Consider the following 27,828-nt stretch of genomic DNA (forward strand, 5'->3'; position numbering starts at 1 on the left):
AGGATGAAGTATTATGGCAGAACCCTTTGTAATGGGTTGGAAGCATTCAACAACTCACTCGTTGCACGCTTCGCATTATGTGGCGCCTCGTTACAGAATTCGCGTTGTATGACACTTGGTTGTTATTTTACTCTTCTACCACGCTACATTACATATGTTAATGTGGTTCCTTTTCGACATGAAGCCTGTGTATAGTCTTTTTGCAAAGCAGTTTCAAGCACCGGCATGGCTATGAGGTAGGATACTGGGCTCCCACGCAGAGGGCCCAGGTTCGAACATCGTTCCACCATGGAAATTGTTTCTTATTTCGAGCGATAGTGGTTAAGGACACCGGCGGCGGTGGCGGCAGTGGCGGCGGCGGCGGTGGCGGAAAACTACGGCGCCAAAAACGGCCCTTGTTGTGATCTCATAACAGCTTTCGCTGTAAAAAGTCATTAATAACGGCTCATATCACATGGAATAGAGCTTGGTAGATAGAAAAGACGACAACCGAATAAAATATCCCATTGAATTAACGAAATGACGGGTCCCATAAATTGAGGACTATACCCACGCCCAGGGCCCGTAGAACGACCCTGCGGATGCTTTTATTTCAGTAGTTGTTTTGACCCGCTGGAGATGCTGAATTGCAGTTCCCGACGTTCCGGGATCCGTCCGGTTTTTCTTTAGCCCTTTGCCACATATTGCGCATCTTGATCGACTTTATATAAAGGCGTGCAATTTACGTAATTTGACGCCAAGGTTATGGAGAGCAAACTTAGAGGAAGTGGTATTGTTACATTAAATCATGGTGTATTTTACAGTCATTAATTGTATTCACAATGTGAATAATGATCTAATTATTCACATTGTGAATACAAAACCGAATTCAACAACCGACTCAAATTAAATGCGGCAGTTATCTGCTGGCAGCCAACAATCCTAAAAACGTAAGAAAATATTTTGAAATTCCTGCCGAAACGCTCCACGTACAATGTCATGTTAAACATGGTACAGGCTTCGCCAAAGCGACCGTGTGCATGGGCTTCAGCAGGCGGGTGCAAAAGGGGCCCTTGACCCCCTCAAGCAGCACCACACTTGCCCCCCCCCCGCCCCCATACCACATCAATGCTCCCCCCCCCCCCCCGCGATGCTACGTGTCTTTGCGCTCCCCAAATCCTGCCGACGCCCATGATCGTGTGTAGCAAGTACTGCAACCTCTGCGTGATATAACGGAACTTCGGGCGCTAAGAATGCTTGATTTATCTTTAGCTCAGCGTGTGTGGTCTCTTCCTTGCCAATACTGCACAGAAATGGCAAAGGTAAGTCGCGTCTCCAAATGAGGGCGCCGCATCGCAAAGGCTTGGAGATTGACTGCATCGGTCGAAGAAGATTTGGGTGCACGCTGAAGAACCCCAGATGGTCAGAATTAAGCCGGGGTCCTCCGCACTACGGCGTGGCTAGTAATCATACCGTGGTCCTGACACCTAAAGACCCGATATCTTTCTTGTCCTGGTTTCTCGGAAGTGCAAGGCTTTGCGCATTTACGCTTGCGCAAATGCGCATGCCAGTAAAAAAATAAGAGATTACGGCCACTTGTTCTACGCAAAGGCATCTTGGACAAACAGTAAGTCTTGATAAGGCGCGTAGCGCTTATCACGCCTTGGTCGTATACGGACACCGCAATTAGGCTTCGTATCTTAAGGGCGTAGCTATCCTTCCTGCTGCGGGCCATGCTGGGCCATGTTTGGCTCACGAATTCCAGCGTATTGCCCAAATACGGAAGAGTTAGAGCGCCGTCACTAGGCGGCTATGGTGCGACGTGACGTAAGCCCTGTAAGTTCTCTGTAAGCCCTGTTACCTCAACGTCATACTCTGAGGAAGACAGCACAGTGCTGCAGATACTCTTCACAGAATGAAGGCTTTTTTGGCGACGCTCACGAACGCTCTGGAAATTCGGTAGAAGGAGGTAAGTTTTACCTTATTTTGATCTTGCCCCCCCCTTTTTTTTTGCCATCATCAACTCGTACAGGTTAAAGAGAACAGCCGAGAGTTGTGGTTAACTATAATGCTGTAAAGGCTGCTTTCAGTGCGCTTCCTATCAAATTTTGAAGAGAAGTTTTCAGGTACGTATTTGTCTCTCAAGGGGATAACCAATTGGCTGTATTTGCGCTGTCATTCAGTGAAAAGTACTATAACATGCTAGTATAAAAGCCCCTCCCTTAGTGCAACGCCTTGATCACCTCACGCCCTCTTCTTACAGTCTGTAGGACTGAGAGGAATCCGTACAAGTTAGTCCGTACAAGAGTATGTATACCAAGGTCCACTACTAACAAGGGAGCCAGAGGTGTAGCCAGAAATCGTTTTCGGGGGGGGGGGGGGGGTCGGTTCTACCATCCGTTTTGTATGTTCGTGCGTGCGTATGTATGTGTGCGTGCATGTATACACATGCAAAATCGAAAAATTTCGGGGAGGGGGGGTTTCAACCCCCCCAACACCCCCCCTCCCCTGGCTACGCGCCTAAAGGGAGCATACTCAGGCTAAGGATATTCACCAAAGGATAAGAATGGGCTGGCAGCGCAAACGGCAGGGCATTATCAAATCCTGACATGGAAACTGACTCCTTCCCTAAAACGAAAAGTATACGATCATTGCATACTTCCAGTTCTAACATATGGGACTTAAACTTCGAGGATAACAAAGAAACTTGAGCAAACGTTAGGGGCCAGGCAGAGCGCAATGGAACGGTAAATGGTATAGGCGTGACATTAAGGGATCAGAGGACAACCGAATGGCTCAGACAATAAAGAGGTGTAGCTGATATTCTAATTGATATGAAGCGAATGAAATAGGTCTGGAAATGCGTAGGACATGCATCCGGTGCTCAGTTAGAGCAGCGGAGCTGATACTAAGAGAACTGGAAAAGAAGCCGAGGAAGGACGGCAGCGAATTAGGTGGAGCAATGAAACTAAAAAAGTTCGCAGAGATAAAATGGAATCAGCTAGCACAACATAGGGTAAATTGGAGATCATTTAAAGAGGCCTTCCTCTTGCAGTGGATATAAAGAATAGGCTGATAATGCGGCGATAATGATCACCATTAACCTTGAGATCAAGCACGGTACGCTCATACTTTTATCTTTTTAAGGTGGTCTCAAAGTTGCAGAACTCGGAGCCTACCAAGCCATGCTACTTTGGATGTACTTGGGACTCGCCTTTACTGATTAAACAAAAAAAGTCACAGTTTCGCCGCAAGGGCGAAGCAATGAATGCGATAGCAAGAAATTAATGCTATACGAAGTGAGGCTCGCCAATGGATACTCTCAGTTTGAACTGCGCTCCTGTTGCAAAGGCGGCCGAAGCAGCGAAGGAAACTAGCGTGCTTCAAGTGTCGAGCTGTGACACTTGATAGTTCGCGCTCATCTTCTGTTTGTTCGTTTAGCGGCGTCCCTGAGCTCGAGTTACATTCGTACGCGCCGTAACATGAGCGCGGACATCACGGTGAAAGCTTGAAACATTACTCTTCCCCTCACCTCGAGAAAACCGCGAGAGCGGACAGCGGAAGGGCAAGGTTCTCCCACGCGCAAATATAAGAAGAAGCGAGCGAGCTCGCCGACGACTTTTAAATGCGCCCGTCGGGCTCCTAACGCCATCTGGCTGGTAATGAAGAAACGCTTATTATCGCCTGCCGTGTCTGAGTCCGTCCAGCGGTAAAGGGTGTGTATATAATGCTCGCCGTTAGCTACGTGGAGGATCTGCGTTTCGTGGCGTAGTGGATAGCGCCACTCGCTGCGGAGCAAGAGGTGCCTGGTTCGATTCCGCGCCTCGGAAGCATTTCTCTGAATTATTTTTCTTTGGGGCTTTTATATATATATATATATACATACTTATACATATACGGTGCATGACGGCGACGGCAAAATCCAGCCGAGACTGTCCATATAATTGCTATCGCAATAAAATTGCCGACAGATTCATCCTTCGTGTAGCGAGGAAGACGCAACGCACGAAGCAGCGGCACATTGTCTTAGCATGAAGCGCTAGCGCTGATCGCGACCTAGTAAAAATATCCGGTAGGTTCGATACACGAAGGTTCAGCTGGAGAAAAGATGAATCAATCGATGAAATACTTAGCATGATTTGGGGAGTAAAACAAACAAAAAGTAGACCGAGCGCTTAAATATAGAAGGAAAAACTGCTGCCATTCATAATTACTTCTACAACTCCACGCATATCTATAGCACGCTCACAGCAAAGCTCACAAACAAGGGGGTATGAGAATGATAGGGATTGGAAAGGAACGCTCGGGATTTTAGTGGCTTCTGTGTCGAAGGAACACCGCGCTTCACGCGATGATGGTGTTTAAGCGGATAGGTTAACACACCATAAGAGCTCCCCGTACGTTATAAGAACAGATCCGCAGTATGGCACTCAGCGTAGGTTTATGCTACACGGATTACAGGAGTCTTAGAGCAAAAGCTTGAGAACTGATAGTGCCTTGGAAGAGTGACAGCATATATGGCATGTCATTAGGCCTGAGATAACGGCTTTGCTGCAGCTCGACGTGACAAATGTAAGGGCAAAAAGAAAATCGTCCCGACCCGCTGCTGGTTCAGCCGTAGTCGCTAGTCCCACTAGGAAGCGTGTCATGTTATATAAGCCTTATCAATGCTGCAACTATGTGATTACGTTACAACATTTTGATAATTTAGCGGGAGATTTTATTCGTTTGTCGTCTTTCCTCTATCCAAGAACCGCTTCATTTAATGTGAGCCGTTATCAATGACTTGTTTCACGCATGAGAGCCGGTAGCAGAACACACAAGCATTGTACACCGTATAGACGAGTAGAAGCTCACTTTTCAGATCGCGTGAATATAAGCGGTTTCGAAGGCCAGCGCCTGCTGTTGTTGCTTATCTATGACACAAGAACGCATCACGTTTTCGTGCATGTCGACTCTTCGGAAAGGCGTCTGCTTTAGAGAATGAGCAAGGGGCCTGAGAAAACTGCTATAATGCGGCATCCATTGCAGTGCAAGCGTCCTATAAATATCATCCGAATGTACCTCCTGTAATTTTGTATCAAACCTCAACAGAGGAGCGAAGTTAACCTTTCGTTGTAGTTCCTGTACGCACGCACGCACGCACACACACACACGCACGCACGCACACACACACGCACGCACGCACGCACGCACGCACGCATGCACTTGTCAAACGCAGGACATGAGAAACGTAGGCTTTCCAACAAATTTTGATCACATGTGTATTTACTGTGTGACATCAGGACAGCTTGAAAAAATGACATTCGTACGTTACAGGCGCATCAGTGCTTTTGTTGAAGCCGGTACACAAGCATTTCATTGATGTGTATGTATATGGCTCGCTTCTCATGTTTAGATTCAGTCTGCGGCTGTGGGCACTTAAGGTTGAAATTGATAGGAATAATTTTACAGCTGCGGGTAGGGCCGGCGTACCTCGTTGTAGCCTAAATACAGTACCTATCTTTGTGCAGGTATTAGAAAAATTAAGGGGCAGGCAGTGCAACGTGTCGGAGGAGCTCATTCTTGCTGGTCGACCGGAGTTGTCTTTCATTCTGCCGCTCCTTACTGCCTCCATCAATCTCATAAAGGCGAGAGAGAGAGAGGGGGGATTGGCAAGAAAATCTGCGAGGTCAGCCTGAAACAATTTTCTGAAATGCTACTCAGCGTTAGGAAAGGGGGTGGTAAATAGAGGAGAGAGAAGGCGTTGATGATGAGGAGGAAGGCGGCGATTAAGCAAAACCTTGAATGTCCAAAAACTATTTACATTCTCTTGCCTAGTTCTGTCTCGCGCAAAAAATCTTGTTCACGGCTGCAATATCAGCGATATTGCGCTGATGACGAGGTGGAGGTCCCAACAGAACTTTTCCCGACTACTTGTTGCTTCATAGATTTCAACAAGAAGGTAGCCATCGATTTTCTTTGCATGGTATATCGGGGCGGGGCAGACGCACAAGAGGTGTTCAGTGGTCTCAGGAGTGCTACATACCTCGCAATTTCGGTCTGTATGGATGCAACACTGTCTAATAAAGAAGACTGCTTTATTTTTCGCTGCAAATTCTGACTGTAATTTGTCCGGATGTAGACTTGAGACAAGCAATCTAGCCTAGTTCCTGGAGCGTATAGACTGAGCAATGCTATAGAGACTGCGCCTCTTAATGTTTCGATTTACGCAGAGGACACCAACGTAGTTGTTTGGCAATTCGTCGCGTCGATGTGAGCGTCGTGCTTGGGGAGACAGAGATTCACCGTCGAGAGACGTGCGTGCGTCAAACCAGATCAGAAGCGAACTCTCTTATCGCGCGGGGTGAACCGATAAAGGATCCGTTGCGACTCGAGTGCTTCGACCGGGACGTGTTTTCTTTTTCGGTTCGCCCTGCCCCGCAGACGGCACAATAGCGTATCTCGTCTTTCGCAGATAATCGATGTGGAAATCGGCCCCTCCGCTGTTTGAGACGCCCTGACTGCGCTTCGAATGGACTTGACTGGAGACTCCGTAATGTAAGTAGTCATCATGATACTCCAAATTGCTTCCAGAAAAAAAAAAAAGATAGAGAGAGAGAGCGATAAAACGATAGCCAAGGGCGACCATTTGACGCTTTGTGCCACAAACATGGTCCAAAGGTGATGTCTGTTCGTCGAAATGTGGGTGTCGGCGAGGCATCACTGACTGACTGGCTTCAAGTTTAGATAGTGCCTGACAGCTTCCAGATTCGCGATTTCCGAAACTTGATTTCTTTTCTGTTCGAAGCTAATCATATCGGTGACCCGTTCACGCTCCAAACTCATGCAATTCCAAATTAGGTTGCACATCTGAGCTATTATTGCATCTGTATCAACGCTCGATGTTCAAGTTAGGCAGGAGGCGCATTTTGCGCAGTGCAGTGCTGCTGTCATACTTTTTTTATACCTTCAATGTCATACTGTCAATGTAGGCGATCAATGTGACCCGATTCTTTCAGTTTTGCCCTTTTCCTGCCTGTTCCCGCATTTCGCACCTCATAGGGCACAACCCAATATAATCAGCGTTTTATTTATCACATTTCAAGCAACAAAGGGTATAGTCAGTTTGGAAGGAGGCTGCGCCATGCGGTGATTTCCGAAGGTATTCTTCGAGAAATATGCAAGGTTTTCAGTCGTGCGCTCGTACCTCTCGTACTTCGAAGCCAATACGTCAAAACAAACAAACAAACCTGTCTGCGGTGCATTTTGTAGGGTTCTACGAAGGGTCGTTGCTGATATCCAATGATTATCACTTCTTAACATTCTTTCCAATATTTATTCATTTTGTTCGAAAGCGCGTGTTTACGAGACAATTCTGTACAAAAATTAGTTTATTGTCGGGTGCTCAGGGCAAGCACGAACGTATTGCTTCGAGATCTTCTTCGACAAAAAAGGAGAAAAAAAAAGAAGAGGTTTCATCGACACTATCTTTTGTACAGCCCTCCACCTCAACCACTACCCCTCCTCCATCTAGCAATCCATCGTACTAGCAATAGCGCAGTGCACTTTAGGAACATTAACCGCAACATGCGTACTTGCGCCAGTGATACAATTGTCGACGACGCCGGCACTACTTTGAGTTGAGGGTGCCGTGTCGTGCAGCTATTTCGTTTTGTGTGTTTGTGGGTGTGAGTGCGTGTGTGTGTGTATGTATGTGCTTGTGCTGTAGAACGTATGCTTACAAGGTACTGCTGAAGCTCGCCATTAGCAAAGTGGCCCAATATCTCCCGAAGTGCGCCTAACGGCTGCTCTAGGGCATTAGTCGTTTCGCCAAGGACAAGTTTACATTCATGATACCGCTGCAAGAACGTTCTCCGAACATACAACCACTATGTTGGGCTCTTAGGAAGCAAGTCTTACTACTCTTCCTTTTCTACAAACGTCCTTCAGCATTTTCTCGACCTCGATACGTGAAGTATGTCTCAAGGGTGTTTCCTCGGCGCCTTGTATTGAAGAGGTATGTCTAGAGACGTTTTCTTGTTAGATGCACGAAGCTGAATTATTTCTGGAAATGTACAAACTTCAATGAGATTGTGCAAAACGTGTATCTTCATTTCAAGTTATTAAGCTTTATTGGGAACTGTCGCAAGCAGTGTATCAAGTAGCGCGTACACTTATCCCTTAGTGGCACCGCAAATTTGTTGCGTTACATCTTCAGGAATCACATTTGTAAACTGATGCTACAGTCTGAGGTTTTTTACTGAACAAAGGCACTTTGATGTTGTTGTTGATGATTTTTGTGAGAGAGAGTTTGAATCCTCGCACGTTGGAATTCTACAGTAACAATAATATACGCACCATATTAATTTCTTGCAAAATAAGTTAGCAATAGACAATCAAATCTTTTTTCGGCTTGTACTGCCGCGCACAATACATAATCGAAACAACTACCTCATTATCTGCACTGCGTATGTTGTAGAACATATCTTATGTATTCGTTCGAACGCGCGCCGTAGTTTTTCGTGCTTGTACTGCATGGTGCGAAATACAGCAACCAGATGGTTCAATGCTCTGCTAGTACGGATTTTGGAAAAAGCTGCACTGTGAAATTACAGCGAACATAAAAGAAACCTGGGTTGTAACAATGCGTGGTGGTGGCTTACGGATCTCTACTGCAAGCAACTGTGTGAAAAATGTTGCTACAGAAGATGGAATTTGTCTGCAAAATCGAATACGCTCAACTTCCCAAGCACCTCTAGATCTCGAGGGAAATACTTGGATCTAAGCCTTCTCCTTATCAGCAACGCCAACTTTTAAAATTTCGGTTCAGTTCTTCGAGGACATTAACTTAGCTGATAAGCTCTAAACTGGCTTGCATCACAAGTTCACAATCATTACGATCTCACTTGCACATACCACGACCCCTTTTTCCGCCTTTTTTTTTTTTTTCCTGCCCTCCTGCTCCTATGGCCTTTCTGTCCTCAAACCCCTTCCCTTATACAGAGTAGCATGTAGTCGCCTTTATATAAGCCGAAAGAATTATCTGTTCTTCAATAAAACGCTTTCTCGCTTCACTAAGATGCATTGTTTTGTGAGCTCTCATTGCTTTCATTTCCTACTTTAATTAGCAGTCACCGTGTTTCGCTTCTTCGTTGGTTTTTCTGCAGCCGCTGTCGTTGGCCTTGTGCAAGAGGAGGAATGTGAAGAAGACATTGTCACTTTGGAGAAGCACGAAATAATATTAGTAAATCGTGATTCCTGGTCCCCGTCTCGCCTCCGAAACCAGCTGAGTCATGGCACCAGCGACGGAGCAGCGAGGCAGCTCCAAGCCCGCCGAGAAGAAAGGGGCGTGGCAGGCGTTCCTGGACTTCTTCACTAAACCGGTGTGCTACATGATCTCTTTCTCGGCGCTTGGCATCCTGCAAGGCTGCTACTACTCCTACCTCATCGGCATCAACACGACGCTGGAGCGGCGGTTTGCCTACGGAAGTCGCACCGCGGGCTTTGTCTTCTTCGCGGACAACTTCGGCCCCATCCTTCTGGGTGTCTTCATCGGCACGTACAGCCCGAAAAGACACAGGCCGAGGTGAGTGCCACTGTAATTCTTATTAAGGCGAACGCTTATATGCCTCATCAAACGCGGAAAGTGACCGCCGGCGTGGGTGGCGTCAACAAGAGATGCAAAAAAATTTCATCACGTGATGACGTCTGCCTGTTTCGTCACAACGACACCACAGGTCGCAAAAAGTTGTGATGTCACCATGACGTGACATAACGTGACGTCACATGATTACGTCATCACAGGAAATCGTCGCTTAGTCAAAGGTGGGCCGATCACTGAGGCACTACAAAATTACGTTGGGTGCAGAAAGCTTTCGGGGGAGGGGGGGGGCGGTTCAATCAACGCCTCCTGTTCAATAGAATGTACTGAGAAGAAAAAGGGTGACTTTCCCTCTCGAGTCGTTTTAGGCATATGCTTAATGGACTGTGTGACATTTTCGCTACCCCTTATCCGCAGCCAAAAGATGGCCGCGAAGTCAGTAACCTGTACCACGACCAAGACATGCCGGCGCTTTAGCGCTGACAAAACTAAGCTCGCAGTCAGATCTCGCGAGAGACAGGAAATAAACTCTATGAAGAAGAGCACGCGAGTATGGATAGCTCCACCGCTATGCAGTGCGTGGTCCTTTTACTCAGTCCAGCGGCTTTAGCTGCCCTCCTCGCTCGGTATACCAGTTCCAGTTGCTCTGTCGAGTCTGATATAAACATTGCTGCCACCCTTCCATTGCCGTGTGGTGGGATGTGTCACGTGTATGAGGGAATGTACATGCGCATGTCCATGCAGTGTCGTAGAACGTCGCGCATTCCTCGCATTGTGGACATTTATAACATTACAGCGCATATACAGACTCAAGTGACGATGTGTGTTGGTATTTTTCGCAATAGCTACGGCGTGCTCTCGTGCGAGGAGAGAGGTATAAGGTGGCGGTAGTCTTCTTCGTAACTGTCATTTCACTGTATAACGGGCGTTTTGTCATTCGACCCAAGTGTATTTCTTCTAACCATCAAGCAGCCGTAGTCAAACGGGGTTGTTCTGTAATGCAGCATTTTCCCCATTACAACCGTTTATACGTAGTACAGATGTTCGTATGTGGTGAAATTCAGATAAACAGGCGAGTTTGTGGGTGCTTTATTGAGAGGACCTCATGAGGCTGCCGTGCCCGTGTACGGCTCTCATTTGCGCAAACGGAAACGATGCTCCACAGATGGGTGGGATTCGCTGCCGTCCTCATGGGCGCATCGTGCCTGCTCGCCTCGCTGCCCTATTGGCTTTTCGGAAAGGCGGACGAGGCGTTCAGCATGACGGATCCCGAGGTCGAGTCCGACCTGAACCACTTCTGCCACGACCAGGAAGAGGAGAGGCGCTTCCAGGAGCTCAACTGTCAGCAGTCCCGCAAGTCAGAGACGCTTCCCGCCCTGTTACTTCTTGTCAGCTGCAACTTCCTCACGGGCATTGGCACTGCCGTCTACTACTCGGCCGGCACGGCCTACCTTGACGACCTCATTAAAAGAAAGCACTCGGCCGTCTATATGGGTGAGAGAGCGAGGACAGTACCTTTTGTGAGTGAGTGAGTGAGTGAGTGAGTGAGTGAGTGAGTGAGTGAGTGAGTGAGTGAGTGAGTGAGTGAGTGAGTGAGTGAGTGAGTGAGTGAGTGAGTGAGTGAGTGAGTGAGTGAGTGAGTGAGTGAGTGAGTGAGTGAGTGAGTGAGTGAGTGAGTGAGTGAGTGAGTGAGTGAGTGAGTGAGTGAGTGAGTGAGTGAGTGAGTGAGTGAGTGAGTGAGTGAGTGAGTGAGTGAGTGAGTGAGTGAGTGAGTGAGTGAGTGAGTGAGTGAGTGGTAATCTGTCTTAACGCTGTCTTAAACCTGCAACATTACTTTTGAACAGATTGCAGCATTCTCGGAAGTTACTTATGGTAGCACGAAATATAACTCGAAAATTCCAGGGTAGATTTCGTGATGAGACATTAAAATTTCCATTTATGTGCTTGTTTCTTAAGAATGATATCGGAACAATATTTCTGGTAGCGCGAAGCGGCACTAAAATACATGGATTGGTCAAACTTTGTCGATGTTTATTTTTTTTTCCTGTGTTACTATGATTTCATGGTGCAACCACGACAGTTGCCCACAAAGCACTTTATTCACTTTGACGTGCAATTCTTACAGCAATCATGACCGTCGTTCGAGGCTGTGGACCCTGCCTGGGATTCATCGTTTCAGCACTTATCCTCGCAATCTACGAAGACCCGTTTTGTATGTAGCCGCCGCTTTTTTCTTAGCGCTAATACTGAGTCTACAAAACATGCAGACCAGACAAAAAAAAAAAAATGCCCTAGTGATCGAATACGATCCTCTAATGTTACCAGTCAGGAAAATTATATTTTTGTGGAACTGGATTGTAAATTTACCATAGATTTCAGAAACAAGGTTTAAACTCATAAGCTGACTGAAGGGCCTAAATAGAGTAATAACGTTTTGCTGGATCATTACTGATGCAAAATTTGCATAGTCGACATTTTTTAGTGTGTATTCGCATTCGTTTTTTTTACCGCTAAGAAATGTTTTTACTTGCTGCATATTGATAGCACTATCAGTCACATGTCTGCTTTGCTTTTCACTAACTCTCGATAGTGTATACTCTTCCTTCCTTCATTCCGTCCTTCCTCCTCATCTATTTCTTTCTTTCTTTCTTTCTTTCTTTCTTTCTTTCTTTCTTTCTTTCTTTCTTTCTTTCTTTCTTTCTTTCTTTCTTTCTTTCTTTCTTTCTTTCTTTCTTTCTTTCTTTCTTTCTTTCTTTCTTTTCATATTTCTGCAATATCAGCTTCTCCAGGGTTAGGCGTTCGTTGAAACCCTAGTACACACCAATAATGGCCCCAGCAACAGTTTCTAACGCATTTGAAGTACATACAACAACAAACCATTAACCCATGGCGTATTTCTCTACTTATTCACCAAATCAGACAACCCAGGATTTGCCGACGAAGACCCGCGGTGGATCGGAGCCTGGTGGCTAGGATTCGTCATCCTAGGCTTCCTCCAGCTGGTGTTCGCCGTGCCGCTCTTCTTCTTCCCCAAGCGCTTGGCTGACGATGAATCTGACAGGCCGACTGAGGAAGAGAAGGATATGAGCATAAGAGGTATCTCGCTGTCATCAGTCGTTCTTTAAGCGAAAATATCTTTACATACCATTTGTGTAGTTTCAGCCTACTTTTAGATCCCTGTCGTTTACCTTCTTTTAAGTGCGTCGCACTTTAGGGGCGTGTCATGTCGTCCAGTGTCTCATTTCGCATGGTCACGCTCAAAATCAAATGGTCAATACAGGCATAAAACAAGGCTGGCAATGCTCGAAACCGGGTTAAAATTAACGAACAAGGTCTAAAGTAATATAATTAACAGAAATAACGAAGAAGTAATCGCAATAATTATCCCAAAATCGCTATAAACGCTTCGGAAGGATGCGGCTGACACCCGCGTCGCTCAAGAGAGGGCGCCACCACATCGACAGGCGCACGATTTCACCTCCCACCAGCGCCTTCTCCGGTGCCCTCGTCGCTACACATGAAGAGGGAAACAGCCTGACATACCTATTTGCTGACGACGCGTATCTCAACTGCCGTAACAAGCAGGAAGTCGATAAAGCGCAACAAAAAGTAGCGCGCATGTCGCACACCGAGTTTGCGAATCTTCCTAACAAGATTGTCCGCCGCGGTGGTATAGCGGTTACGGTGCTCGGCTGCTGACCCGTAGGTTGCGGGTTCGATCCCGGCCGCGGCGGTCGCATTTCGATGGAGGCGAAATGGTAGAGGCCCGTGTACTTAGATTTAGGTGCACGTTAAAGAAAGCAAAAGTATTGGGTCCATGGCCAACTGAAACTCTACAAAACATTGCTGCACGCGCCCTAGTACAGTTTTTAGAAGAGTCGGGAATATCAAAAAGATATTGATTCACATTTGATTCAAGATTGATTCAAGACTGCTGTGTTCAAAGTGTGTTTAAAGTGTGGGCAATGTCCAGTGACTTTTATGTGATGTGATCGCACTATACAAATGACTGTGGCACCGTGGGTTGAACTCTTCGGCAAAGTGCAAACGATTCTTGTGTGTCTTGTGTGTGGACATTGTTGTCATCACATGAACATTATGCATGACGTGTGAACATTCCTTTTCAATGGACACTGCCGTGAGTGAGTGTGCTTTTATTTATAAGTTCGTGACGCTAATTAATAAGTAAGGGAAGAGGAGTAGCCGGAGCCATGTATAGGCACCAACCTCTCCTTAAACACATTTAATAAAAAAAAAAACACCAGATGGTCGAAATTTCCGTAGCCCTCCACTACGGCGTCTCTCATAATCATGTCGTGGTTTTGGGACGTTAAACCCCAGATATTATTATTATTCCTAACAAGATTCTACTCGTGACGGGGAAACTCTGCAAGCTTACCTCAAACATTGACGTCATCGACGGTTTGGTAAACGGAGCAGTGGGAACACTACGAACGGGAATCGCTGGGTGCCCGTGCTATGCACTAACTCAGATGTCATAGTAGTGGAGCTGCATTTAGCGCAGGATTTAGAACTACACCAATCGATACACAAGTACGACATTTTTATCTGATTTTTACTTGTTCCTATCAATAACGAGTCACTGATGAACTATTTATTTCTAAATTCATATATTTGATAAGGCTTTACAATATCCTAAATAAAACACCGTCCGATTCGTGTCCGATCCCCCGGTGCGGGTTGCGTCAAGCATCTGAGGAACAACCATCCAACCGAGTAATCAGAGTTAGTGCTTCGCTCGAAACACATATTTCCACCGGTGTTTCACTCTGAGTCAACTCAGCGTTGATATAATTTTGTCTTTCCGAAATTTGTCTATTATATCAAATGTGATCCTCGTTCGTTTTTTTTTTTCTGCAGAAGCATTCCAGGCTTCAAAGCGGCTCATCAAGAACCCGATATTCGTCGCACAGATGTGTGCCCACGTGTTCAAGTGGTTCGGCGTCCTGGGATTTTGCACGTACGTGCCCAAATACGTGCAGGAACATTTCCAGCAGTCTCCCAGCGCTGCCTCAGTCTTAAGCGGTAAGAAGAAAGCTGAGATCACCTTTGACTCTTCTACGTAAATGTGTCCAACATTCGAATGTATCCGTTGTATCTTTCAGCAAGCGAGGACACAACATTTCAAGGGTAATCCGAACGTGTTCGCCCCGATTCTTTTCTTTTCACTTGTAATACGCATGGTGCAAAGCCTCTATTGAAACAGAGGTAGTGTCCAGTACTTTTGACCTCAAGCTAACCGGTTTCTCTTTATACTAGTATAACACGCAACTCGGCGCAACATAGAGTAACATGGCAGTATGGACATGTCACACTTATTCCGTGATGTGCTTATGATCTCACGGCACAGCACAACACTTATTAGCATCGCACAGCAGAGCGGCCTAGTAGCACGAGGATTGCAACGTGCAGATCTGCACTTGTATCTCATTCAAGGTAAACAACATGCAGTTTTCAAGTAAACTGGATCGAATTCCATTCACCGTAAGTATGCATTTGCATCGCAGACAAAAAACAGTATCCGTCCTGAACTATAACGGTACTTTCTTTGTGTAGTCTCATAGATTTTGCACTCTATTGCAGGAACATTTCCAATAGGATGCGCCATGGTTGCCACGCTCGGTGGTGCATTCCTGATGAAGACGTTTCGGCCTTCTGCTCGCATACTTACTGCCATCATTTTTGCGACGGAGCTGATAACAGCGCTGATCTTCATCTCACTCATGGCTTTCAGCTGCCCTCAGCCGCCATTGAGAGAGAAGGGGTGAACTCAGATCAAGGTATGGCCTGCCCTGCGAGATTTCGCAAAGCTTCGTGATTATCAGGAATTTGATAGATAGACCACATAATAGAGGTTGTGTAGCAGTGCGCACCGTTTATTTCCAGACACGATAGTACCTGCTTGATACGTGTCTAATTTTTGTCGGACATCTGATCACGTGACTCCCACGCCTCTTCTATTTGCAGTAGATGATGTTATGACGTGTATCCTCTTCCGGCCTCCGATTGCTCTGGCGAGCAGATACACGTTCGGCTCTGACACCTGTTCTCTGGCTTGGAGGAAGAGCGCGCTCCGTATTGTTGCAATCTGGGTTAGAGCGCTGCGGCGCCGAGGCGAACTTGCCATTAGTCTGTAGTTAGTCGTAGAGGAAACAGACAAAGATTCATAATATAATAATTGTTGGGGCTTTACGTCCCAAAACGACGATATGATTATGCGGCACACCGTGGTGGAGGGCTCCGGAAATTTTGACCACCTGGGGTTCTTTAACGTGCGCCTAAATCTATATATATATTGTGAGGCACCGCTTTATTCGAGTCTAGCTCGAGCTGTTCTACAATGATGACGATATATACAGATGAGGAAGTTGCACAAACGATGATGATATGTCGAGATGACAAAGAAGAGTCACTGATTTGTTACGCTCACACTAATTCCCCCTCGCGCTGGAAGCGGCCGCCTGGCCGCGTGACAGTATTACGTAAGGCGGCGGGTATACGGCTTTAAACGAGAAACATGCACTATTTCTGTCCCCCGGCAACGGTGATCGGAAGGAGTTGTAAGAGGTGAAATATGGTAATTAACTGGGGAGGTTTGCTCAACGACCGTGTAAGGTCCAAGAAAGCGCCTCATGAATTTTTCGGACAAGCCAGGAACGCGCAGCGGAGTCCATAGAAGAACTTCGTCTCCAGGGGAAAAAGTCACAGCACGGTGAGTGGAGTCGTAGCGAGACTTGCGAGCTTCCTGGGAGATGCCGGTGTTGATTCGGGCCCGATGACGGCAGTGTGCGAGGCGAGACAAAAAGACTTCGGATAAGGGACCTGCGGAGGGTGCGGGAGCCGAAAGGAACGAGACGTCCAGAGCGAAATTCGGCGAGCGGCCGTGGACTAGGAAAAAGGGAGAAAAGCCAGTGGTGCGTTGCGTAGCCGTGTTATGAGCGAACGTGACGAACGGCAGGATTGCGTCCCAGTTCGAGTGGTCGGGGTTGATGTACATTGCAATCATATCAGAGAGGGTGCGATGAAAGCGTTCCGTCAAGCCGTTGGTCTGCGAATGGTAAGCAGAAGTTGTCTTGTGAATGGTGTTGGCGGCGCGCAGAACCTCGTCAAGAATAGAGGAAAGGAAGACTTTGCCGCGGTCACTGAGCAGAACGCGTGGAGCTCCATGGCGTAAATATATGCTGCGCAGAAAAAAATCGGCGACTTCAGTGGCAGCCCCAGATTGTAGCGAGGCTGTTTCCGCGTAGCGGGTTAGATGGTCAACAGCCGTCACAATCCAACGATTCCCATTCGATGTCACTGGTAGGGGGCCGTACAAATCTATCCCAACGACGTCGAAAGGCAAGCGGGACAAGGAAGAGGTTGTAGGAGGCCAGAAGGAGCAGTCGTGGGTCGTTTGCGGCTTTGACAATGGATGCAGGAAGCAACATATTTGGCAACGGCTGAAGAGAGGCCAGGCCAGGTGCAGCGACTTCGTATTTTGTCATAGGTTTTATGATAGCCTAGATTACCGGCTGTGGGATCATCGTGAAATGCTTGAAGAACCTCACGTTGTAGAGAACGTGGTATGATTGGTACCCATTTGTTGCCGTCGACGTGGTAAACATAGCGGTGGAGAACACCACCGTGAAGCTTGAACTGGTTAAGCTGTCGACGAAGTCGGGCGTTCGGAGGAGCAGAAGAACCTTCGATGCGCTCCAAAATAGTGCGGCAGTATGGGTCGGTGCGTTGGTGCGACACAAGTACGGATGGGCTGCCAGATCTTAGCCAACCGAGTGCTGCGATAGGTAAAGCACTTTCAGTGGCAGGAGGCGATGTAGAGATATCATGACTGGGCAGTGGGTAGCGAGATAGAGCATCAATATATATATATATATATATATATATATATATATATATATATATATATATATATATATATATATATATATATATAAGTACACGGGTCTCAAGCATTTTCGCCTCCATCGAAAATGTGGCCGCCGCCGATTAATGATAAGGATTCACCGATTAATGGTTAAGGTGGCGAAAGAGTAAAAAAAATGGATTAAAAAAGTTAATCAACCATCCCTACTGAAGCAGTCCTGCCTCTTACAGGCATGCGATAAGTGCTTGTGTATGTATTGGTAGCTCGTTATTTATAACCTATTGAAGTTATGCAAGCAGGCATCGATAACGGCGTCAATTCGCAACAAGAAGGGTTATTCCTGCAAGATGTTCGGCTTACCAATACTCGCGCTAACACTGCTTATTGGGCGCATTTTCTATATAAGCGTCCATCATTTAGAAAGTGAGATCTCCGTTATCGTTATCATATATTTCCTTGCTGTTCTGATGTGCTAATTGGATATTGAGCAATATATAAAAAGCGAAGGCTCATAAAGTTCTTCGCACCATACCGTACCGTAGCGTACCATACCATACCATACCATACCATACCATACCATACCATACCATACCATACCATACCATACCATATCATACCATACAACGTGTGGCTGGCGCTCCTATAGTCTACTCAACACAGTTGCTTCACTTTTGCGCAGCGTACGTTGTGTTTCGTCTAATTTTGTTTTTTCTCCCAGGTTGGATCTTGTCAACAGTTGCAACCAGAACTGTTCTTGCGCGACCGAAGTGTTCCATCCAATATGCGAAGGCAAAACAACCTATTTTTCTCCTTGCTTTGCCGGATGTTTTACCAAAGGAACAAACGGCACAGCGCAGAGAGGGGTGAGTACCGACGGCTAAGTGGTTACACATCTTTGCGATCACTTGATTGCAAATGCACTACGACTAGCACGATCCCTATACATAGGGTTACATATCTGCATTGATATGAAAATTCAATCAAGGTGCTTATAGCGTACAAAGGAGTGGGATCAATGGCTCAGCGGGTATACAACCTTGCGATCACACGATGATAAACGTAATTCATTCATTCATTCATTCATTCATTCATACATTCATTCATTCATTCATTCATTCATTCATTCATTCATTCATTCATTCATTCATTCATTCATACTGTCAGCCATGTTGTAGGACTATTGCAGCAGTGGAGAATACGCACTCGATGTTCGCACAAAAAAAAAATTGCAGTGGCTTAGCTCGGCTATGCCAGGATATACGTAGCGTTAGCAAAGGTTCAGCTGATTATTCTGAGCTTTCCAGATTGTCTAGGATTAGTTTGATTGTCATGCTTACTGCTGCTCCAATGACACACATTCGGCCACATCGTTCAGAACCGGTAGACCTGGCGGCATGGCCGGGTAACGATACCCATTGGTAACGCTAAAGAGCGGAATGTTCTGCTTAACGAGAAAGTTCTTGAACGTTGTACAAACCCGCGCCACAGTTTCACCCCACTCAGGCGCCGCCACTAAACTCAACGTTTCACGCATGGCACGACTTAGCGGCGTCAAGTATTTCATGTGCCATAGTCTTTCACACACGTCGCACACGTATCCAAACGGATTGTTTACGAAGTCCGTCTCGAAGGTCCGAGTCGCACTGGCGCTTTCGCTAAGTTTCACAGTATAGGCAGTCGATCGGCAAGCCTTGACGTCATCGACAGCGTCTTGTTGTTGCTGCTGCAGAGATGGTCGGGCACGTCACTCAGCATCCTGGCGACGCCGCTTTGCTAGACGTTCCTCCCTTTCCTCCAGTGTCTCCGCAGCACGTTTAGCCTTCCTCTGTTCATTCTTCGTACGCTGAACCGCTAATTGCCAGGCAACTACTTCGGGATACGATGACATAAGCTTCTCGGCTCTTCTGGGCCGTTGAGCAGCATTTGCGCTCTCCTTCTCCATGGCGTTACCCGCCTGCAAACGCCAGTCAGAGGCGCTATCAAGCGGCACCAGCGCATTGTCAGACGGCGACTGCACAGCGAAGGCGAATAGCTGCGCGCGCCATGGCTACGACGTCACCCCTCTCGAATGCGCAGAGCAGCAGCGGCGAGTCGCGCGCGCCGGCGCCAATCTGTCTGCCCGAATACGACGCCACTCCTCCCGCTCTCCGCCACCAGCCGTGGCGAGCCACGCGCGGCGATGGCGGAGAGCGCGTGAGATGCCGGCTCCGCACTCATCCTCGCGCATGCGCAGCACGGCTCATGATGACCCACGCGAAACCTGCTCCGGCTAGGCAAGTGTAGCTAACGCTACAAAAACTTCTCGAGAAATACACTACAGAAAGGTGACGTCACACTCTAGGTGATCGTACAGACCACAAATATATAACATTATCTGCGATACAGTTTAAAAAGGTAAAAAAAGTCACAGTTTCGCCGCAAAGGCGAAGCAATGAATGCGATAGCAACAAATTAAAAAGTCACAAGGAGAACACCAAGCAGCTCGACACTTGCGGCCCGCCCATCAAGCGCAAGGGACTCACGAAAAGAACACACAGGATGACCACGAACTAACAACGGCAACAGCTCGACACTTGCAGAGCGCTGCGCTGCTCAAACACAACGAAGGACGCTCGAAAAGAACGCACAGGTATAGGCACCGTACACTGACCAGAGGGAGCTGCGTTGCTCGCACTGGCCCGTCCAAGTTCGCTGGCATTGGCCGTTAGGGGCACGCAGAAAACAGACGCGCGAACGCGTCCCCCGTGTATCCCGGCCGCAGTCCGCCCACTTATTCAGAGAGGGAGACGCGCACATCGCGTTCCATTTTGAGCAACCCCGTCTCATTATTGCGTTTTTTGTCCGCTAGGTTTTGCGTTGTGGCGCTGCAGTCGCACTGGAAAACTCGACTGTACGGTGCCTACAGGACGAGCGCGAACCGACAACTGTCCCAGTTAGTTATTCGTGTTTGAACGGCGCGCTACAACCCAACGCTCTTAAGTATTTTTGTTTTCTCGAAAACTGCGGCGCGTGGAGTGGCCCCTCCGCGTCTTCCACGCGGTGGCGTTCGACGCACTGTTCAGCTAAAGTCCCTTTATGTTTAGCCGGCGCGTTCCACTCGCGTATCGGTGCAGAAATGGGCCAATTTTTAGTGCGCGTCTCAAGGGCAGTTTTCAAACAGAAGCAAAGTCTAGGAGCATTGCTTTTAAGCGCACCCTGCGGGCAATCTCGCAGGTGATACTTCACACACGGAAGCACCTCCGAGATCTGCATACCGCTAGCGTTATATGGTGCACATAAATAGCTCGCCGTTAGTATTCTACATAAGCGGTGGCGCGTGGCCGAGAAAACGACACACGCATTCGCGAAAGTAATCGCGAACAGGTCTGACTTCCACACCTACATTGTGAAAGGCCGTTCGGATATGCCATATACAATGCAGGCCCAGGAGCATAATAAGGTCGTAAGGTACGCCATCTTCATTTTCAACGGAGAGAAACCGGATTCCATGTGAATTTAACTGTAACTTCTTTTTTAGAGTTATTTGTAATATATCCCAGAAAAACAACCTACTCCAGCAGTCTATGAAAACGTGTTCAATGGTCTCCGGTTGTTTGCATAGGAAACAATCTGGGCCCCATGGTACAAATAATCCTTCATCTTCCAACCATGTTTTAATTGGTAAAGTGCCGGTGTGCAATTTAAAGAAAAATGTTTTAACTCCTGGTGCTACGAGCATTCTTTTCACGCGTTTAAGTACATCTTGGCCTGGGCCTGCATAGTATAGCTCACGGTACAACGGCACAGGCAATAAAATATCAACAAGGTCTTTATACAATTTTCTACGTGACACTTCAGTCAAGTATTCAAATAGTGCAGATGGATGTACCGGAGTAGGTTCCCAGAGTGGAGTCGTTGTTACACATGCCAAAGTTTTAACATGCAGTCAGCTAACAGCTGATGATGTATCATTGTACTGTTCCCTGGTTTACTATTAGTGTGTGAAAATACTTGTGTGACCCAACAAAGAAAAAAAATATGGCGCGTGGCCGAGTTGTTTAAAGCGGCGCGCTGAAAAGCAAAGGTCGCAGGTTCGAATCCCCGTGGCGCACTTCGAAAGTTTTTTTCTTCCAATTTATTTTTCTTTGTTGGTTTTATTTATATATACATACATATACATACCCGGGACATGACGGCGGTGGCAACGGCGACGGCAAAAATCAGCCGAGAGGTATCCATATAATTGCTATCGCAAAAACCGATGGTAACGCACACACGAAGAATTAGAGCACTTGCACACACAAAAAAAAATCAGATAACTAAACGAGGTCATGATTTCAGGACGTCTCAAGGTTTAATATAGGCGCACTGTAACTCCATTTAAGGTGCAAGACTCAGCTTAAGTGATGAAACATGGTGCTGTTAACACAGAAACCAGAAAAGAACTCGGATTCAGAAGTCATCAAAATCTGGAGGATATAGATGTGCATCCTTAAGAGCATTCAACGGATGTCTACAGCAGGTATTATACCTGTAAGCAAATGTTTGCCTCAAAATAACACTTGTCTTATGACAGAAACAAGCCTGCCATATCGATACATGCAGTGGACAAATAAGACAGAGTGAAATGTTACTGTGAATTTAAAAATGTGGCCTTGAGAGAGAGAGAGAAAGGGAGGTTAAACGAAAAAAAACTTCTCGTTTGCTACCCTATGAGAATAGAAAAGGGGAAGGAAAGATGGAAGGAAAAGTGGTTTAAAAACCGTCCATATCCAATGAAAAACTAAAAACTGACTGCCTTAACATTGGAGTCGTAGCATTTGTTGATGGCCACCATAATTTACAAGGGGGTTATTTTATATGCTTATGTTGTAGACTTACGACAACTGCATGTGCGTCGACGCATTCGACAACGACGGCTTGGCGCGACGAGCAAAGGATGGATTCTGCGAGAGTGACTGCCCGTTCTTGACCTTCTACATCCTGCTGCTGTGCATCGCCTACGGTTTCTCATTCAGCACAAAGGCTGCTCAGATAGTCATTCCACTCAGGTAAAACTTCTTATGTTTTGTATCGATGTGCGTGCTTTATTCAAGTGTTGGTAATAAAACGAAATGTAGTATGTACGTACTGCTTTCGCTTGATGTTTTGAACCTGTATGTAGAGCGCAATATCCTCATCACATGCGAAGACTACGTTACTGCTATTAGTATCATTATGACATAGTGTCGTGAAACTTGCACCATCGATGCAATGATGTTATGTTTATTTCTGTGGAGTCCCTAAGTCGACCAATTTTACTGCGATTAGAACAGCCACTAAACTAAAAAAATATATGTTGGTTGTTCCACCCCACTGTCAAAATCTGTGACTCGAAAATAAAGGTTTCTATCATGACATCGCGACCTATTAGATGCGAAGCATCTTATGGCGGAGTTCAAACCGGTGGTGGTGGTGGTGGGGGTGTGCGGCGTGACCAGCCTTACTGCGCATGAGCAAATCCTCTCCCCTCCCCCTCTTCCCCTTTCCCACTTCCCCCTCACCACACCACCTCTCCCCTCCCCTCTCCCCCTTTCCCCTTCGCCACTCTCCCTCTCCTCTCCACCTCTCCCCCACTCCCCCTCTCCACCTTCCCTCTACCCTCTCCACTCCCACTCCCCCTCTGAAACGCGGGCTCGACATGCCGAAACGCTGCTTCGCATCGCCTCATGGTCCCCTTTAGCGGGAGATTTTTTTGTTTTTTTTCATTAGCGCTTACGTAATATCGCATAACTTGTGATATAGTGCAAACCGGTGTTCTGTATCACAGAATTGAGGTGACGAAGACGCAGTGCTGTTCTGCCATGTCGCGTGCCTAACGACAAGTTATGCAGTTCTAGGTAGCCCGCCAGTCTCTTCTTTTGTGTCGTCTTCTTGTTCCCGTCTTTGTGCGCTTAACGGTTTCATAATCTCTTCTTTTGCACGAAATTTGGACTAGACTAAGCTTAAATCTGCATGAGCGATCGTTGGCACGACAACATCCTTGAAGAATGTAGCGCCGAACATTAAACGAGCGAGTGGCAAGAAGAACACGCATTCAAAGCTCTGTACAGTCAGCGTCCAAAGTTTAAGGACCACGAGACACAAGTAAAAAGCTAAATATATATTCACGCTTCGTCGGCACGCAGCCGCGAAATTAAATTTTGGCATGTTCTAAAGCGCGCTAACGACACGTACTGTACAGTTCGATCAAGTACATTCACAAATGGCTGGGAAATTCAAAGTTTCTCACACCTTGTGGTCTCTAAACTTTTGATGCCGACGGTACATAGTCGTATTTACTACTCGCTTGTCCCATCGTTCGCACTGTTTCCTTCAAAGACGTCGTACCTGGTGCAACCGCAAAATAGGAATATTAACAGACTTTTTTTTTACTTCCTTCAGGTGCGTCGATCCATCTGACAAGGCATTTGCTCTCGGCTTTGCGGAAGGAGTTCTGGCATTGTTCTGTAAGTTGTCGTAGAAGGAACAAGTTATATTTCAATGATATCAATGAATCGTGTAGTAGTAGCTTGTTCATAAGCGCAGTTTTTAAATCTTTATTCATATTGCGGAGCATAAGCCCGACACAACACTCCCGAATTATTGCAAAACATGGCCTGTATTTACCGAAGACTGTTTTTACATTATAATTGTTCGTAAGTGCATTTTTCAGCCAATCCTGGTACTAAGCAAATCATTAGCGAAGAACCCTGTCAATGACAAAATGATCTCATAAGCGACAAGCTTTCTGCATTCGGCCCCACGAGGCCTCTATAGACGGAAACAGCTGCCCTCGTGACGACATCTCGTGATCTTGTGCACACCCAAATTTAATCAGAACGACTTCCTGGGCATCTGGGTCCCTTTCTGGTGGTTCATCATGCACTGCAGCACACAGAGTTCTTCCTGTTTTGTGCCTTCTTTGCAAGAATACGTTCATGTCGTTTACGTAAGGTTTCCTGTGTGTGCCCTTATGAGCTAAGCCAAGGTTTCGGTTCGCAGCGTAGGCGAGCGCAGGGTTCTCCATTAGAGCGAAGAACCAAGCTTCACCGCAACCTGCCCCCCCTCCTCCCCCCCCCCCCCCCCCCAAGTGGACGAGCCCGAACGAAAACGAGCTTCGCAGTGGATGCACAAATTGAAATGAGTAATGACGTGCTTCTCACAACGGCCTCCTTCGGTCTCTGGCACTCCGCTGAAGGGGGGGGGGGGGTGAAGGTGGAAAGTAAACTGTTCTTGAAATGCAACATCAGGGCCACAGCCATTATCGTCAAATACCTGCATGGTTATAACCTTGCACGATAAGGCGAGGGGGGGGGGGGGGAGGCGGCCACCCCCTAATCATCTGTTGAGTTCTGGCACCTAATCCCCCTTAGTCAACAGGGGGAATTGTGGGTAAATGACACCTGATCATTCCCCCCCCCCTTCTATCAACAGTGGTCACCCCCACCCCCGTGCGACCGCCTACGCTTCACAGTGTTCGTTCTTTGCTCATATTCAGCGTTCCTGCCCTATCCTCTGGTGTACGGCTCGCTGGTGGACTCAACGTGCGTCGTCTGGGAGGAAAGCTGTGGTCAGCGCGGCAACTGCTGGGTGTACGACCAGCGCACCTTCAACTACTCGCTGCACGGCACCACCTTCATCCTGCTCATGGTCGGCGTGGCCCTCAACTTTCGTCGTGTTCCTCCTCAGCGGTCGGCTCGGAAACCTCTACGGGCGAGAGAAGCGCTTCCTTGCCGACAGAAGGCGAGTCCCAGCGCCGGGAGACGCCGACCCTCAATCTTCGTCCAGAAGATCCTCCAAGGGATCCTTCCGGAAGCTGGCGAAAAATGAGATCTATAACATGGTGGCCACGAGTAATCCCGACGATGAAGAGTGAAAAGAGTTGTGAAGACGCCACAATGTGGTCGCGCTTGAAACTCTTCGCCTGGAACAGTTCGCCACGTACACACGCGGGGTTCATGCGGCTGTAACAATATCCGGTCGACCTCGTGCGAAAATAGACAATACTCGTTCTGCAATTTCATTCGCTTTCAGGCCTGCCTGAAAGCGTGCTTCTGCGGCTTGATTTCAGCGACATGGTTTTGGTGGGACATTTAATATCAAGCATTGTGTTCTCCTGCCAAATTCAAACTACCTTTCAGCCATCCACGCCCGTTGTCTGCAATGACGTGCCGCTCTGCAAAGTATTCTTTGCAGTGTACACCCAAGTGCGAGACCGCTTACGTTGGGCAGCAAAGAACATCTCACAGGATTGTGGTACTGGAGGAGAAGGTGACTTCGAGTAGCTTCTACAAAGCGCTCGATTAGCGGCTTGATATGCGTGTATGCTCTGTTGACTTGCAGCATAAGTTAAAGGTAACTGCAGCGATGACATAGGCATGAGCGACTTCTCGAGATGTACTTGTCGTATGGTGTACGGCTATAAACTACTTTGGTTGTGATAAAATGTCAATTCTTGCGCACCAAACGCTCGGTACGGTCAGCACATTGGGGGTGTACCCGCCGTGCTGGTTGAGCGGCTATCGCTGGGCGCTGACCACAATGATCTTACCAAAATCTGAAAATAAAATACGCGGAGTAAAATAAAAGTGCACTTTCACCGATACTCTGCAACGTTCCCATTTTTGTGGGTTTTTTTTCTTTATCAGAGAAATGATAGTCCACAATAACTAGCTAAAATCAAAGCTCCGGACAACAAGTACAATAATAAATATTCTAAAGCTGTAGTTGCTACCACTTTTCCTTCTAATCTAACCAAATTGTGCACTATGCAAAATCCCCTAAAAGGGCCTCTGATTGATCAGGTGTCTCTAAATGTGTACGTGTGATAACAATTTACATTTTTCTTGCAATATTTAGATTGATATTGTTCTGCTTGACGCTCAAGGGCATAAGTGAATTTTTACATCGAAATGAAAAGCGATCACTGGACATAAGGAGCCAAGTCAATCTAAAGACGCCAAGTAGTTTTTGGCAGTGCATCTATGTGTCATAAGTAGAGATATGGACGCCCAACAGTCATACTGCCAACATTCATATTTTCTCTCAATCATTCCAAAAGCGAGAACCAAACATCGATGACTGAAATAATCTAGGAGGAAGAGTGCGAAGGTGGCATAGACAATTATGTTGTTTTTTTCGGAAGGGGTACGTCCTTAACCGTGAAGTGAGGGACTGGGCTGTTGTTGCTTGTCGCTTTATGCTAGGTATCTTATGATAGAAAAAAAGTCACTTTCGCCTTAAAAACGAATCATTGAATGCGATAGCAATACATTGAAATATTATACGAAGTAAAGCGAGCAGCTAACTCCTGCAGTGTAGCATCCGACCTGGCGTAATTCACCAAAGCTCTGGCGTAAGAAAATGCGGCCGCTGCAGCGAACGAAGCGACCTTTGCGCTGTATATAGAAATGACGCAAGCTCAGAGGTGAAGACACAGCACGTACAAAGGTATTAGCCATACGCTGATCCCTGTCCAGGCAGTGCGCGTGCGACTGTGGCTCAAAGTATGCAGGTAATGCCGGAGCCACGCCGCCCCCCTCCGGGACCTCCGATGTTCCTTTCGCCGAGGAAAGTACGCCGGCGCGTTTCCTCTCCGCCTGAGCCGCGATCGTCGGCTGTCCTCGCGCGTTCTCACTCGCACGTAGAACATACGAAGCGCGGGGCGACGTTATCGCCTTTGGACTTTATGCGGAACCTCACGGAGACGGCTAAAGGGCTCTCGGAGTTTCCGTATATTTGATATCCCAATCATAGAAGATTAAATTTCGTGAGGGGTACGTGCCTGGTGTGGCACCCGCTGGCGACACCACCACACGGCGAGCGAAACTCGCCCATTTAATCATGTAGGAACAGCTACCTACTGCTGCTCCAATTTGGTCTATAAGAGCACGCTGTTCACGCCTTTCGTGATTGCTCAAGAGCTGATCTGTCGTTCCTAGAGGAAGGCATGGAGAGTTTTCACGTAAAGTGCTGCACACAACTGCACAGTACCGCTGCCATTTATACTTCCCTCTATTCCGAAGTGAGAAAGACAGCGACAATACAGAAATGATGTGGTGCATGGTACATACCAGAGGCTTCAGTATATAAATAGAACTGCTTTATCGGTTAAAGCTTTTATCTTTAGTTCATGTGAGCGAAACGAAAATAGTTTGCAGTACTTCCACTGAAAAGTGGAATTATTTGTTCATCAGTTGCGTGTATATGGCCGCATATATACGTGGAATATGGCTACGGTTTCACCACATGTAAATTTTAAAAATTTTGCTGCACCCTTTCAAAATACCATAGTTAAAGTCGTTTTCATAGTCTATGCAACGCTTTTTAGGCATGCAAGTAAAGAAGGTTACAGACGCTTTTAGCGCCACTGAATATA

The 27,828-nt window shown here is 47.0% G+C and overlaps 2 protein-coding genes across 3 annotated transcripts in view; both read left to right on the forward strand.

Annotated features, from left to right (window-relative positions):
* The window catches only part of LOC119396556 (uncharacterized), a 317,806-nt gene extending 304,493 nt beyond the window's left edge, over positions 1 to 13,313 (forward strand). For both annotated transcript variants that reach the window (XR_007416604.1, XR_007416602.1), the window contains one exon: positions 13,269 to 13,313. The gene's annotated coding sequence lies outside the window, so the exon portion shown is untranslated. The remainder of the gene's footprint in view (positions 1 to 13,268) is intronic.
* LOC119397601 (solute carrier organic anion transporter family member 74D-like) lies at positions 1,735 to 26,160 on the forward strand. Its single transcript, XM_049416608.1, is given in 13 exon segments — positions 1,735 to 1,948; positions 6,437 to 6,519; positions 9,129 to 9,547; positions 10,728 to 11,056; positions 11,688 to 11,774; positions 12,482 to 12,658; positions 14,444 to 14,608; positions 15,167 to 15,347; positions 18,169 to 18,313; positions 22,305 to 22,480; positions 23,853 to 23,917; positions 24,949 to 25,118; positions 25,120 to 26,160. Coding segments are annotated over 11 exon segments (1,995 nt in total). The 5' UTR covers positions 1,735 to 1,948; positions 6,437 to 6,519; positions 9,129 to 9,254; the 3' UTR covers positions 25,327 to 26,160.
* Positions 26,161 to 27,828: the final 1,668 nt, after the last annotated feature.

This window comes from Rhipicephalus sanguineus, chromosome 6 (genome assembly GCF_013339695.2).
Source record: "Rhipicephalus sanguineus isolate Rsan-2018 chromosome 6, BIME_Rsan_1.4, whole genome shotgun sequence".
NCBI lineage: Eukaryota > Metazoa > Arthropoda > Arachnida > Ixodida > Ixodidae > Rhipicephalus > Rhipicephalus sanguineus.